Source organism: Adelges cooleyi, unplaced genomic scaffold, assembly GCF_023614345.1.
Source record: "Adelges cooleyi isolate 19-005CV unplaced genomic scaffold, UGA_ACOO_1.1 ACOO_flye_CR_arks_rails_tigmint_CR_PRNA_247, whole genome shotgun sequence".
Lineage (NCBI taxonomy): Eukaryota > Metazoa > Arthropoda > Insecta > Hemiptera > Adelgidae > Adelges > Adelges cooleyi.
In genome coordinates this window covers 8,777,682-8,794,517 of record NW_026095912.1, presented here as the reverse complement: position 1 = coordinate 8,794,517, position 16,836 = coordinate 8,777,682, and the positions used below count along the sequence as shown (strand labels likewise).

The window sequence follows — 16,836 nt, the reverse complement described above, 5'->3', positions numbered from 1 at the left end:
GCCTTTTTTCGTTGACTTATTAGCAACCCGTTCTTCTGAGATTTATTTGTTTATGGTGAGATTGTATATGTAGATATGATCTTTTAGTGAAATTTAGAATAATATTATATTTATTATAATACTGTAACACATTATGTTAAACACTGCTTGTTTAATTTCTATTTTATTATATGTGATTCTCAATAATATAACTATAAGATAATGCACTATACTTTTCGACTAATACTGTATTTTGTTAAAATAAATAAACGATGCCAGGAACTAGGAAGTGTTTATTTCTAACATAACAACATATTATTATTAATAATAATAATAATATTATAGATTATAGAAACTTATTTAAAAGCCGTTGAGCGTACAAAGAGCTCCATCTGTAGGCGAACCGCCTACTTAGGACTACAAGTGCTGCAATCATTACAATAGATGGCGATCCATAATACATACAAAACTTTCTTAATAGTCTACTGCAAGAAATTTAAATGATTTAGATACTATGTAGTTATTACACCTAGTTTATTTATACCGGTATATTACATTTCATATTTTATGATTTTTAAAAGTGACATTTAAACAGTGTTTTATCCTAATGTAAAATTTAACATTATTTTTTTAGTAGTTATGTTACTAGTTAAGAGAATTGAAAACAGGTGGCGAATAAGAGGTGGCGTAATATTTTTGAAAAATGCATCATTATTGGGCGGACTATTAACTGTACGAGTAAATGTTTAAAAAAATAATCGATTGGTTAATAAGATTTTTTGAAAAAAAAATAGGTTTCAAAATATTTTTAAAAATAAATACAATTTTATGTTTTTTTTTTTAAAAACATTTATAGTATGTTATTGTACAACATTATAAAATGATCAAATATTTTCTATTTTTAATATTTTCGAGTGCGCTGTCAACTTTTGAAACTTAAATAGGAACGTATATCTTTAACTAACTTTTTAAAACAAGGATAACTTGCTATAACTGTTAGATCAGAGTTAAACAATATAATACATAAAGTTGTAATGTACCTAATCCAAATCCCTAAAAAAATAATATCGATACATAAAATTCTCACAAATCGTTTATATTAGACAAAAAACTCTTAATAATTTAATAATACGTGGTTTCATGTTATGGGTTTCTGCATAAACACATAAATCATACATAATGTAGTAAAAAACTGCAAAAATGAGTTTTTCTTATAATATATTATATATACTGTTTGTAGAAAATTTACAGATGTCTTTGATTACTTGTTTACATTGCTACGGGCGTTGCAAAACTATTTTGCTAAAAACGTACAAAAAATTTAACATTTGGTGCAATAAAAAACTGCTATAAAATACTTTTTCGTGACCTTCGAATTTTAAACTAAACATTTTCGTATACTTGTGCTTCACATTACAATATAATATGTATACGTATAGTGTAAGCAATAGGCATAATTTAAATTTGAGACTGTTGCCGTTAAGGGGTCACACAAAATATGTACATTTGAAATTGTAGCTAGTAAAAGTTGAAATTTTTTTTTCCCGGTTCTAAGGGCGATGGAGTAAACTTTTAAAATTTTTGACCCCCTAGATAAGAACTAGATTAAGTTTGTGATGTTTAAAATTGCTACTTAACGAAATTAGTCCAGTATTAAAAAAGTTACAGTGGGTACAGACAAAAAAAAAATGCTCACATTATAGCAAAACTAATTGCCTCTTAGCTCCGTATCTAAGTTAAATGTCGAAAGTGATTTAAATTTGTTTGGTAAACGGCATAAAACAAATTAAATTACACTGACATCACCTGAAATCTATATTCCAGCTTTGGAATAATAATTTATATAACCCGATATTAATAAGTAGTAACAACAATAGTATGTTGTTTAAAACACTATTTGTATTTAGTGATATAACGAAAGGGTGGAGGAGCAGATATTTCTACTATTAAAACTTAATAGTTTTTGAATAGTATGGTGAATACTGTTATAATATTATATATTTTTAATTAATAATTTGCTTAACTGAACATATAAGAAAGTTTATTACTAATTAATAGGCATTAACAAATATTATAAATTTTCTTGTTACTGTTTATTTAATGTCATGTAAAGGTAAAGGTTTTAACTACGCTATGCTGTTTTGAATGTATTTTTTATTTTATGTGTTTTATTCACAACATTTTTTTTAACCACTGAACTAAATTCTTCATTTAGCAAGCTTATACATTACACATGTTTTTCATTTATGTTTGCCAAAAATCAAATTATTTCATCCCTCATCAAATTTAAAAATTTTCGACTTGAAAATACAGCAGACCATTATTTTTTTTTTAAAAAGTTGGGATTTGTTCCAAATTTATTTCAGGTGCTGTTTTGATACAACTCTACCAGTATACAGTGAAAAACAAAATTCAGTAGTCTGTTTTCTTATAAAGAGGGAAATTTTTTTGTGGTGTAGTTTTTGGACCAAGAAAAAAAACTTAATTATACAAAGCGGAAAACAAATGTTTTGTACAAATTTTCCACTGATCAATGCTTCAGCCATGTTGTTCACAATGTGTAGTATGAATATTATTAAAAATACTGTCACGTTGTTGGCAATTTTTCTATCATAATATTTCATTAAAGAATTTTTTTTTAAATGTGCAGACGATGGACATATTTCCAACTTGGAACGTCTAACAATTTGTTAAAAATATTTTTTTGCCAAGTTAAAGTGTAGTTCACCGTCATAGGATTCGCGTATTGTAAGTGATTTTATCACTTTGAGCTACAATTGTACATTATTTTGATTACTATAATTATTATTGATGAGCTATTGCATACAATATATTTTTGTATCTTGCTTTTTGTTCTCAAATTCAATAACACTGGCCTTTTTTCCACGTGCCAGGCAAAACGTTCGTGCAGATGTGGTTTGCAAATAATACGAATATCGAGTACAATGGTGTACTGCTATAGCTTATTGAACTTTACATAGTCTACATACACAAAGCCACACCGTTTCTCAAAACTGAATACGTTGCACATGCTTGGGGATTTAACATGTTCAAGTATTAATCAAGTCACTCCCGTGTAATATACAATATATTCTGTTATAGATTTTTGTTTTTTTGTGATCGACTAGACATTTTGCTTAGAGATTAGAAAAAAACATCCCAAAAGCATTTTACAAATCGGGAAAAATGTCATTTGTTGGGTTAAGTCCGACAATTTAAGACATAATACTATACTAATAAGTAATATGTAAATTAAATTGTATGCTGCAAGTACAAGACTTACAAGCAATGATTAAATATAGTATATGCTACAAACAATAAAGGTTTTTCTTGTTAGGTGTTTTTGTTTTAGTAGGTATTATTAGTTTAAAGTGTCAGTCTCCCCTGAATATTTTCCCACTATAATGACACGGGATTATAGAATTTTGTTTTTAATATTTTCGGAAGATATAAACAATTTTTTTTTTATTTGGAACCAACGTGAGTCGCTTGTACATGACACGTACTTTCAACGAAAAATAGTGGAATAGTAAGCTACTCTATATGTTAAGCAGAAAACTGGACCTAAATTGTAATACTTCTTAAAACGGAAATTTATAATGTTTAAAAAGTAAAATATAGTAATATTAAACTATTAAACAATTAAATTACCATTAACGTATCAAAATCGTCGATTTAAGAAAGTAGTGAAGTTTTTTTTTCGATTTACAAAGTACCTTTTGTGTACGATTTACGAGCAAAAAATTCTTTGAAAAAATATTATGCACTAAGCAAATACATATTTTTTAGTATAATTATTTTAAAGTGCTCGAGCGTTAAATTAATATCCGCAAAAATGTCTATAAGATGCTCATAAACAACTCATGTGTTCTTATGGACAGTTATATTTTCTTGAAAACAAATGTAAATATGGATTTTATTCGTGCGCAAAAACTTAAAATCATCCGTACCCCCAACTATGTGTCAATCATTTCTAGACTCGTTGACTTTGGTATTATAAATACTGAAAACACTGAATATTTTAGTAGAGTCGAACTAAATAGTTCATAACAGATTATAACAGTTAACACGATGAATAGTACAATTTTTCTCTTGCTTAGTCTGGCAGCATACGTGGCGTAAGTATTTTTTTCTATTTTTTTTTTTTTTAAAGAGTGATAATATTTTATCAAATCTAGAGTTTTCGTGTATTCATTTTTATTTAAATATAAACGTTTGCGTTTCAGGTGTAGTGGCGGCGAGGAACCACCATTAGCAGGCAGCTTAGATGGTAATTATATAATATAAGATTTGGTATAAAAAATTATAACTCAACGAAGTCGGGGCATAGTGGGGTCAAAGTATATTGGTGACATGGAGATTTTTAGTAATTATTATCGTGACTAATTTTGGAAATAACATTGGATGAGAAATTACGTACGGTAAAAAATATTAGGCAAAAATAAAATCCTTATTTTCCACAGTAAACTGTTTTGTTATTATTATTTTGCTTTAAAAATTAAATTGAAAATAAATTGCGGCCTCATGTCGGCAAAGTTGCGCATTATTTAAATAATATATTTTAATTTAAATAAATGTTTTAAATAAAAGTTGATTATTTATACATCATAAATAATCATACGAATACTGATTAATTTAATTATTAAAAGCGATTAATTAAATTTAATCATGACTATATAAATATTGATCACGATAAACATTTTCAGTCATGATTAATATTTTTAATCATTGTTGTTCGTAGTTAAAGGGATTGCATGCGGTATATTTTTAAAGAGTTGTGAAAAGGCCATACTTAAGAAAAAAGAGGTTTTAATAAATTTCGACAATGTCAATTAGTTTACCGGTAAATTTTTATAAGTTTTAAGATATGGTTTTTAATTCAAATATTGTTTCTATGAGTAAAAGCCATTGTGGTATATTTTAGACCAAAAAATCAGAAAAAATATCAACTAAAAGGTACCCCTCTCAATTTAAAAAAATTCAACCATTTTTTAAAAAGCTATAGCGTGCCGTAATTTTAAATTGAAAAAATTGTACATTTACATTTTTAGCGACTTTGAAAAGAATTGGTTACATTTCTTTTCTTTATTTTTGGTCGTATTAGAGTTAGTAATCTTTTAGGTAAGCTTTTTTATCTATAAATTTGTTACATAAAGAAATCGCTTTTTGGTGGTTCGGGATGAAATAACAGAAAATTAAATATACCTTATACCTTCTCAGTACAGACGATTAATCGATTTAATATAATTATGAATCTATTCATATTTTTACACAACAAAATATGATTAAATTACCCTAATTTATTTTTATTTTTTGGGGTCAATAAAAAAAGTGCAGCATGATGTCGTTGACTTTTCGTCGAGACTAATCGTCTAACATTTAAACCGGTCAATTGGGAAAGTTATAATGTTGTAAAAAAAAACCAACTAATAAATAATTACTTCAGCATTATTTCCAACATTTAACGTGTCTACTGTAAAACAAACCCATACATTACAACTAATACCTCCTCAGCCCCTCATCGAAGTTAAAAATAATAGAACTAAACTCGATTACAAAACGATGAGAGCTACATCGTTTTTAAGATTATATTATTGATATATCAGTCGATAACACCTTGTTTTAGATGATGAATGGATGTATGAAGATGTCAACAATAACATTGAACTTAGTCAGCCAATTAAACTGAATAGAGTACCAACATCTGAACGGCATGGATCAGTTGAAATTAGTGAACCAATTGAACCGAGTGAACCAATTGGACTGAGAGAACCAATTATTAAACCGAGTGAAGTAGCTAGTACTTCACGCAGTGTGACTCCCAGTAACAGATATGCAAAAGGTGTGTATTATGACTACCACGGTGATCCAGAAGTGGCGTCACGTGACATAGGGTATTTATGTAAAGAAGGTGTACAGAATTTCACTAGTACAGGTAAGTCTAATTCGACCTCGCGGTAGAGTTATTATCATACATTATATCACATTTAATTTATTGAAAACGTTTCAATAGGTGTAGTCACCATCTTAGATTCTGTAACCCAGTCGTTTGATGGCGAAACACTCGTTATCAACGACATATACGTCCCAGAAATTCAAGCAGAAGATCTACGGTCGATACAATGGGCTGAAGGTACACTCAAGATCAACGGGATAGAAAATGAAAAATTCAAGGGAATACCAGGAAAGGGAACCCTGATTTTTTAATTAAGCAATAAGTCTACAATAAAAAATAAAAATTCATGTATCTAATTTCAAAAATTACAAACTGATTATATCCTAACTTAAAAAAAAAAATGAAAATAAAAGAATACATTAAATACCGTATTTTGTAGTACTATATTTTATTTATGCAAAAATTATACCATAATAGTTCATAGTATAATCACGCATAACATCAAATTTATAATTGAATCGGTCATTTCAAAAACGACATAGGTGAGTCACTGTTTTTTCAAAAAAAATGTATGAATAAATTCGGTACTTCTAGTTAAATAGTTAAGTATTTTTTTATTATTACCTATTTATTATTATTTATACCTACATTTTAGAAAACGAGTTGCTATTCCTTTTAAAAACCACTCAAGTTAAGTATGTTTGGCCAAAGGTTGATTATATTTTAAAACTATGAATCACAGATAATATAATACAAGTCATATAATAGGAAAATATTTTTTAAAGTTTTTACTTAATTTTTCTACTCCTGCGGTATAACATATTTTATAAACTTTTATCGTAGATATATCGAAGAGTGGTTCAGGGTTCCACCAAGGAAAGTTACAGGTCTATATTTGTAGTTATCAACTAAAAAAAAAATTAAATCTATCATCGCCTACTAGTTTTTGGTTTTTGTCAGTTTTTAAGCATATATTAGAATATAGAGTATATACATCATTCTAATTTTTATAGACTATAACGAGTTCTTCTTAAGTCATTTTTAAAATGCTTACAGGCATGCAGTAGGCCAAAATAAAAACTGATATCAAATTCATATAATAATGTTAGCGCTAGGAGTTTTACTATCCAACAGTATATAGCTAGCCATCTAAAAACGTAAGTAAAGTAAAATAGAAATTGCTTGTGCATAGTTTACGGGGAATCCCGATTATACATATATACTACTTTGATATACTGACAAAATTATGACAAGTTTTAAACAAAAAATTATCAAATTAACTATTATAGATGGCGCTAGATTAACAGGTACGAGACATTTTTAACGATAATACATATTACATACATTAATTGTAATTAAATTGTCTAACTAACGATTAAATCTAAAATTTACTACAGTTTTTTTTTTTTTTAAGAAAAATCAATTTAGTATTAATTTTCACTATTAAGGGGCTCCATACAGACCATTTTTAAGGAGTTTTGTATAGGCAATATTTATGAAAAAATTGGCTTAAATAAATTTCGACCATGTCAATAAATTTACCGGTTAATTTGTATAAGCTTCAATGTATTATTTTTAATTTAAATCATTTGTCTATAAGTAAAAGCCATTTTAGTTAATATAACATACATTCTATGTTCCATCGCGCAAGCTCGACCAGTGATTTAATAAGTAATATGAAAACAGATTTGAATTCGTCATGAAATTTACTTGAGATAGGTTGACGTACTTTTTTGATATTTTATTCCTACAATGTATAAAACACGTTTGAACATTATATAAAATTTCAACATTTTAAATAAAATTTAGAAAGGGTTAAAATTAAAAATTGAAAAAAGTACCTCGACCGATCCTAAGTAAACTTCATGAAAAATTCAAATCTGTTTTAAGATTGCTTATCGGATCACTGTTTAGGCCTGTGCGATGGAATGAAAATGATGTGTTTTGACTGAAAAAATGGTCTGTATGGAGCCCCTTAAAATACTGTTGGAAACATTCCACATTGCCCAGTCAGAATTCTTTATTAGTTTGACAAATCGGGAACGACGTCAGATAGTCCGCAGATAACTGCTTCAGACCATAATGGTAATTCCTTACCATCGCCAGTGTATCATTGGAGATGCAATGAAGAAATCTGCTCGGCATGCAGTAGTTGACCAATCCGAATACATCAGTTTTCTCCAGACTGATAGAATTCTACAAAACAATACTTAATAAATAAATAGACAACCCCGTCAATTAAAAATATATGAAAATATGATTTTTTCATAGAAATATTTCAATATTATTATGATAATCCAGACTGTAAATTCAAGCATTATTTGCGTGGAGAATATGATGGAAATTGTATTTAAATAGTGATAACAATAAAAATAATAAAGTATGTTTATAGAACATTTTTATTATATTTTATAATTTTATCAAATTATTTTCCACGTATGCTTATGTCACTTTCAATTTTGATGTTAAGATGCTGACATAGTGGACTAGACAGTAATTATTTTCTAAGTACGAGCTATTGTCTCAAACGTTAAATTTCAATAATTAGTTTACAGATACATACAGGGAAGTTTGAAAAATTAATATAATAATTCACTACTACATAAAAAATTCCTGATGCTTTTTTACTCCTTGATATAAAATAAAAACATACCGTGTTCATTATTTGAATGTTGTTTTTTTATATGGAAACTATTTTAGGGGAATTGCTTTTACATCGTTAGCTGCTTAAATTAAATTGCGTATTTTAAAACAAACGCTTAATTAAAACGGAAATCTGAATTATTATTAAATTATTGTTCAACCGACTAAAGCGTTCTGCAAAATGGGCATGAGCAACTTGACGTTCTTTTAATGTTATTATTAATAATTATATTATACGACCGAGCCAGCAAACAGCAGCTGCCAGGACATAATGTTCAACTACCATGCGGATAATCCTATTCAAATTGAATGTGAACTAATTACAGTTTTTGGTATAAAAAATATGCTTCGAGTACACCGAATGAATTTTGTTCGTAATAATTTTACGTTTCAAAGTTCAAGATGGAGTTTCAAACAATTTTATTAATTCGAGCAACTTGTAACGTTAATTATTAGATGATAATACATTCCGGGTCAGATGATAATTTGCCAGTGCTCAGTCATACAATTATAGTTAGGTCTTTATAATTGATTGAAGATATGTATTAGTCGGGTCCAGGCAAAGACCAATAAAACTGTCGGATGTCGAAACAACTACTAACGTCTTACATAAAAACAATCGTTAAAAAGTAGGTAAGTGTAAGAAATCAACGACTGGTTAAAGGTTACCATAGTGTTAAAACCTATCTTATAAAAAAAAGAAAACGCCAGAACTCTTTTTATTCATGGAATACAATTTTTAATGACCTCTTGATTAGATTATACATACTACAATTACTTTGAATATTGAAAAGTATTTGCTTAGTTATTTATTTAAATTAAACTCTAAGAAATTATTATTAAACCATGATAATATATCTAAAAAAATTAAATTAGCCATATTAGCCTTAGGATAAAAATTATTAACGTACTTATAATTTAAAATTATTGCAGAGAAATCTGCAGAAAAAATAATGTTAAGAGGACGTCACATACCCGTTATTTTTTTCAAAAAACCCGCCTTGGGCGGATTAATTTTACAAAGGCTATAATCAAAACTAAGAAACCAAATTTTTTCATAATACAGACAACAATATTGTCTGTGTTCCACCATCGCCTTTTTTTCAAAATTTCAACCAGTTAATGAATAATTAATTAATTAAGAAAAGACTTTTTTGACTTTTTTAAAAATGATATAGCGTTGGTTGTATTAGGTGTATAGAAAAAATACGGATGACGGAAAATAGATAATTTTGTCATAAATTATATGTATGAATTTATTTCCTTAACTATCTATGAAGCCTGGGAAAAATTAATTCGCGCAAAGCAGTTTGATGGCAAAAAAATTGTATTTTATCCTATAGAAATGACTGTGATAGTCTGACAAAAAAAATTGCAATCAACAAAGTATCCTCAATACTGTATTAATAAGTATACAGTTAAGTATAGAGTTCAAACTCTAAATTAAGATTTTTCGAAAAAATTGCCTATACTTTACTCCTTAGAAATGGCCGATGTGGCGTCCTCTTAACATTAACATTTAAATTAACTTTATGTACAAATTAAAAAAAAAATCGAGTTTATAGAATTGCTTACATTAATCATTAATAATGACAAATTTAAGGGATGAAGTGGTAAAACGGTTAAAATTATTCACTCGTTGTTACGTATCAGCAGTTTATATAAATATATAGTGGTATAAATATATGGTGGGATTGTCCACCATACGCGAGTGCTACAACGGCACAACTCGTCATTCATGTTATTTGGGTTTCATAATAAACATCTGCGAATATTATTATTTACATTAATCAAAATTGTGTTTTACATTATACATAAGTTATAATAAATTGGCGACGAGGAAAATTCTTTATTTCTCACATAGACCATACTGTCTATTAAAAGTAAATTTAAATTATTTACGTGTCTAAGAAGTTCAGTGAATTTATAAAAAAAAAATTAATGGTAAGTTAAAATTATTTACGTTTATAAGAAGTTCAGTGAATTAATAAAAAAAATGGTTGAAACCAAAGAAACAATTAAATTCAATCAAGTAGTTGGAACACCCGGAACATTTGAACCGGAAATGGACGTGATCATATTCGAATCTAAGCTGATAAATTTGATTTTGGCAAACGGAATCGAAAACGAAGTTCAAAAGAAAACCATATTACTTTCATCAGTAAGTAAAGAAATTCATAAAATTTTATTCAGTTTATGCATTCCAAGCACACCACATACTCAGACTTATGCTACACTTATTGGTCTTTTAAATAAGTACTATAAGCCAGTAAAGTCCTACTTCGCTGCGAGACATGCGTATTATCAAGCCAATAAACGTACAGATGAAACAGTTGCTGAATGGGGTGCCCGAGTCAAAAACCTTGCATTTTTTTTTTTTTTTTTTAAATAACATTTACAATCTGTACATACAAAATATGCTAACAATGTAATAAATGACTTGTAGACTATGAGTAGGGAAGCTATCCAGTGATAGGACCCTATGACAGGTTTCGGCTACAACTTAAACGGTAGCATTACAATTTAGGAGGTCTCGACACCAATGTCTCTTAAGACGACGAGGGTTTTTTTTGGGATAGTAGCTGTGTGTTGGCTTGCTATTAATGGATTCGAGTAATCTAGAGTGGAATTTTTTTATAATGAGTCTTAACTAAATTTTCAACTGATTCGATGTGTAAGTCATTGTGAAGGGTGAGGTTGGAAACATACCATGGGGCGGACGTGATTGTACGGAGGGAAATCGATTGGAAAACTTCTATTCTTTTTAGTTGGGATGGTTTGGCACAACCCCATATTTGAGCTCCGTATGACCAAATTGGTCTTAACATTGACTTATAAATAAGAATTTTGTTATGAAGCGGGAGTTTGGATTTTAGTATAGGACGTAGTAAGTGCGAACGAGTAAAAACCTTGCATCTAAATGCAATTTCTCGTCAGACTTGTCTACTGTCATCCGTGACATTTTTGTAGTGGGTATGAATCCGGAAAAATTGCAAGACCGACTATTTGAAGAAGATGCTTCTAAAGTAAGCACAACATTCACAAGCCTCTCAGAAACGGTGATATTGAATTGAGTCCCAAATATTGAAATGAGTCCTACGAATATTTTTGGGTTGTCGGAATTGAGTCCAACAAATATTTTTTTGGTTGTTTGAGTTGAGTCCCTTCAGCCTATTATCGTTATCGAGGAGACACCACGTAGAGGTTGGCTGATTAGTCTCCCAAAAATGTGTGTGCTTGCTTACAAATGCTTTGCTTGTTTATAAATGGTCAAAAAAAACTTTCAATTTTAATAATTTTTAAAAATAATTAAAACAATGTCCGAGTTTAAATAGTTGCTGGTAAAAATTTAAATGAAACAGATTTTAAGTAGTCAAATCTGCTAATTTTTTTATTTTGATATTTGATATTCTGCTCCCGTAAAAATTGTACTTTTTCCAATGTTTTTTTACATGTTTTTGTTGTTGCATTGCTTCGTAATTTAATATAGGTATCTGACTGTATGCCTAGAAGAGTGACAACAAGAATAAAAATATTCGGATGTCCTGAGTGAAACAATGCATTTAATTTTGCATGAAAACTTTCACAACTGTTAGTTGTCCGATTAGTGCTTGCTAAAAAAAGTCACCAAATTTTGGGGGAAAACTGTCCAACTTCATTGTTTATTTGGCACTCAATTCAATATAATCCGTGCAAATTCCCTCCTAATAATAGCAAAGGAGACTATGCTTACGATCTTATCTACGTAATCAATTCAAACATATTAAGATACGAAACGGGATTCAAATAACTAAAAGTAGGATGAACTCAATTCGATGTTATCCCTCAGAAATGCTACTGCCAAAGAGGCTACTTTGAAAGAAAAAAATGGCTGAGATCGGACCAGCTGATCGTCAGACAACTTCAGATAAACCAAGGTGCGGGGTATGCGGTCGTTCAAACCACGCCTAAAAGGACTGCAAATACAAGGACTACAGCTGTAACATTTGTAATGTCAAAGGTCACTTGGCTCCTATGTGTACTAAAAAGGGTAAGAATGATCAACCAAAATATAATAAGTCTTCCCAAAATAAATTTACATCACAGAATTCGAATGTAAATGATATTACGTATAGATTATCTGGTACATTTTTTTTGTATAAGGGAACAACATAATTATCAAAATAGAATAAAGCCTTATACAATTAACCTATCAATTGAAAACAAAAATTGTAATTTTGAAATAGATACGGGGTCTAAGTACAGTGTTATATCCAAAAAAATGTATGACTCTAACTTTAGTACTATAGTTTTACAAGACAACGATATTTCATTATACGATTATGTAAGACATAACATAAGCCCGATATTACCTATCGGTGACCTTACCAGTCATGGTAAATTCGAAATATTCGAACAAGGCTTTTAAAATGTGTATTTATGTCATTGAAAAGGGAGGCCCTCCATTAATAGGTAGAAATGATTCGCATACAATTAACTACTCACCCTTATATAAAAATGTAAATGACAGTGATAATTTATAATTGAATCAAATATTAAAAAACTTTAAAGAACTGTTTAAAGATGATTTGGGGTCATTTAATAAATATGAAATTTCATTAAATATTAAAAAAGGGACTATACCCAAATTTTCAAACCCAGGTCAGCTCCTTTAGCGTTAAAAAGTAATGTAGAGACAAAAATAAATCGTTTAGTAGTCAATCAAATACTAGTTCCTGTTGACTACAGCGAATGGGCAACACTTATTGTTCCAATTTTAAAACCTGACGGCACAGTAAGAATTTGTGGTGATTTTAAAATTACAATTAACCCAGTTTTAGAGGGAACGGAGTACCCATTACCTAAAATAGAACATCTATACGCAAACATTAGCGGTTCAAAGTATTTTTCTAAAATTGATCTTAAAAATGCGTAGCAACAGTATATGGTAATTAAAGAGACAGATCGAAAATATACTACCATTAACACACACAAAGGTTTATTCAGTTACACTCGAAATCCATTTCGTATAAAAAGTTCAGCAGATGAATTTCAGAAAGCTATGGAGCTTGCCACTGCAAATTTAGAAAGCGTAGGTGTATTTCAAGATGATGTAATAATTGCGGGTAAAACGATAGAGCAACATAACGATAGGTTAAAAAAATTACTTAATGTTATTTCAGAATATGGCTTAAGAGTTAAAAGAAATAAATGTTGTTTTCTCAAAAAGTCAATTGAATATCCAGGTCATAAAATTGATGAGCAAGCCTTGCACACATTGTCAAAACACACTGACGCTATTTCTTTAGCTCAAATTCCAAAAAATAAAACAATGCTAAAATCTGAATGTGTTTCTGATATATCCGCGTCAATGGTTGTTAACCAACGTTTTGGACCCTGCAAAGGGTAATGCTAAAATCGTTTTTAGGATTGGTAACATATTATATTTAATTTATACCTAACGCAGCAGATATTTTAAAACCATTTTATTTGCTTCTATATAGGGATATTAAATGGAATTGGTCACCAAATTTTGACAAAGCGTATAAAAAGGAAATTCTAACATCCTAGACCTGTTTGACCTGTTAGAATTAAAACCCTATTCAGCGTTTTTCTCCTTGTGATTATAAATAAGTATGTTACTGTATTATTTTTGCATATTATAAAAACATGTTTACTACACATAATTATTATTTTTGTACTAAATATGATAATTTGATATTGCTTTTATAATAATTTGTATTGTCTATCTATATATTATTAAAAATGTAATTATGATTGAGTATATTATTTTTGATTTTATTTTAAATATTAAAAAAAGGAAAGAAGTGTTACGTATCAGCAGTTTATATAAATATATATGGTGGCGAGTGCTACATCGGCACATCTCGTCATTCTTGTTATTTGGGTTTCATAATAAACATCTGCGAATATTATTATCTACATTAATCAAAAATGTGTTTTACTTTATACACAAGGTATAACACTCGTCAAAAAGTTAATTCTTAATCAATCAATAAGTTAATTATGCTTTGAGTTTGTCACTAAATTTATAAACCATGATTGTTTTAGAATAATATTGTTATTGGTAATTAAAAAATTTTAATTTCAACAAAATATTTGAACTTTTACACGAAGCCATACCACACTGAACGATAAATACAATAACACTGAACCGGTACTGCACTGCGTTTTCTTGAGTCAATAGTAAATGGTTCAAAGTTTAATGTGTGGTTCTAATCTCTTCTTGGAATCTTGGAACTGTTATAAGTTATAAGTTTACTTCCACCTTGTGGATTAATGGTTTGCCTCTACGATGTCACTAAATTGAGCTACTATCAACACTTCTTATTTCTTATCACTTATCTCTTACTAGCTGATAACACTTCTTACTTGTTGCCAAATTAGCTTACCTTTCTGTTCTCAGAGGCAGATCAGGAACCCACTTCACAACTATCTAACACTTACTGTTTTTTTAGATTCAATTCAACGTCGTTTATTATATGTTTTCCTTATAAAAATATAGAACGGAAATTCATGGTGGTACTAATTTGTATACAGTCGCTAATGGTGTTAAATAATTTTTTTTTACAAACTCAGACAATTGAATGATTTCTGTTTCTTTATACAAACTACTAATTAAAGAAATTGATAGTAACTCTTATTCTTTTGCATGCTTTCTTATAATTCCAGACGTTATACATTTTTGGAATGTTCCTCATAAGTCCAAAACTACAACTATAATCAGCCGATAAACCGTACATTACACTTTTATTACTGTATTTTATTATATAGATTATTATACATGATTATACTCTTCAATATTTTGTGCAGCAATCGTATTGGTAAGTATACCTTGCACTGTACTCAGTACCCTTGCTCGATGCTTTATACAAATAAATAAATAATTTTAATAGTTTTATATTTTAAATACATTTTATTATATTCGTAGTTAACATTTGTAAATTTTACAAACAACAGACTAATTTAGAGTTATTATTATGACTACGTTTTAAAATGTTCTTTAAATTTAGCGTTTAATTGTCCAGTGAATTTATTTACTCCCATCTCGTATAATGTACTTGCACTTCTTATGATATACTTAAATTTATCACGAGTCATTTCGTCTAAAAAGAAATACATTTCCATGTAATTTAAAAATACATTATTAATTGATATACATTTTTAGAGTATAAAGAGCAGTTGTACATTGGCTTCTGTACAACAGCTTAGGCAAATTTCAAACGCGACAAATTTTTACTAACACATTACCTTTTCTATTTTAATTTAACTTTTTCAATTATATTTATTTATAAATGAAGTATAGTTCATGCTTACTTTTAGTTATATCAGAAAGTGTGCCGTCGAAATAAAAATTGTTTAATATAGTTTTACTTAATTCGGCATCATTCACGTAGTTACGAAACATATCCAGACTAATAGTACTATTAGGTTCACCAGGTAAATCATTTATAAGTAAAATGGTTAAAAAAATGGTATTCATGAGCTGAAATTAAACTATACTAATATCATTATAATTCGTTGCACAAGAAACTGATTACACAATTTGAATGCGTTTAGATCAGAAAACTATTAAAACCAGAAAATTATGTATTCAATCATAATGGAATAAATTATTTGTGGGGAAAGTTACACCAAGAATAGTATACACCGGCAATAACATACTAGACATATACTCGTTAATGTATGAAACTAATACGTATATATGTCATTACAAATGAAATATTTTGATCAATTTCTTAAAATTAAATATTTATCATCTAAAAAAATTACCTCGTCCTCAAGTTGCTTTATGTTTGACTGCACTTCAGAACTGATGGTTAAAGAATTATTTAATGACAACACATGATCTCTAAGCTGAAATTGAATTATACTAATATCATTATAATTCGTTGCATAAGAAACTCATTTCACAATTTGAATGCGTTTAGACCAGAGAACAAAATAAATCACACAGTCATTAACGATCCATCATGTGATACAAGCTAGAAATCGGCTCTGTATCAATAAATGTTTGTTTAAATAAATTCACAAAAAAAAAAAATAAAAGTAAGTTTATACATTTTAAGAGTGTGTTTTCACCACAGAGATAAAATTACCTGGATTTGTTGTTGCTTTTCTTCTTCGGGCTCGTCCGCAACACTTTTAATTACTAAGTAATTTATTACAAAACACAAAATAAATATGTATTTCACATTCATTTTTTTTTCTTTTTAAGTTCGTCTTTTAAACTGTAAAGTAGGCCTTATCTATGAATTTCAATTGGAATTAACAATATAACTTTAATACTATTTTCAATGTAGCACAGTGACTGGTTT

General features: G+C 28.7%; 1 protein-coding gene and 1 long non-coding RNA gene across 2 annotated transcripts; one reads left to right on the top strand and one right to left on the bottom strand.

The window, feature by feature from the left end:
• The first annotated feature begins 4,050 nt into the window (after positions 1–4,050).
• LOC126837028 (uncharacterized) lies at positions 4,051–6,238 on the top strand. The gene is made up of 4 exons (XM_050570749.1): positions 4,051–4,097; positions 4,206–4,249; positions 5,606–5,914; positions 5,993–6,238. Exons 1-4 carry the CDS (start codon positions 4,051–4,053, stop codon positions 6,184–6,186), a joined length of 594 nt encoding a protein of 197 aa, XP_050426706.1. The 3' UTR covers positions 6,187–6,238.
• Positions 6,239–15,501: 9,263 nt separating this feature from the next.
• Positions 15,502–16,437, bottom strand: LOC126836679 (uncharacterized). The gene is made up of 3 exons (XR_007685364.1): positions 16,292–16,437; positions 15,836–16,004; positions 15,502–15,624 (listed from the first exon to the last, which is right to left on the bottom strand). It is a non-coding gene; the product is annotated as an uncharacterized LOC126836679 (long non-coding RNA).
• Between the last annotated feature and the right edge of the window lie 399 nt (positions 16,438–16,836).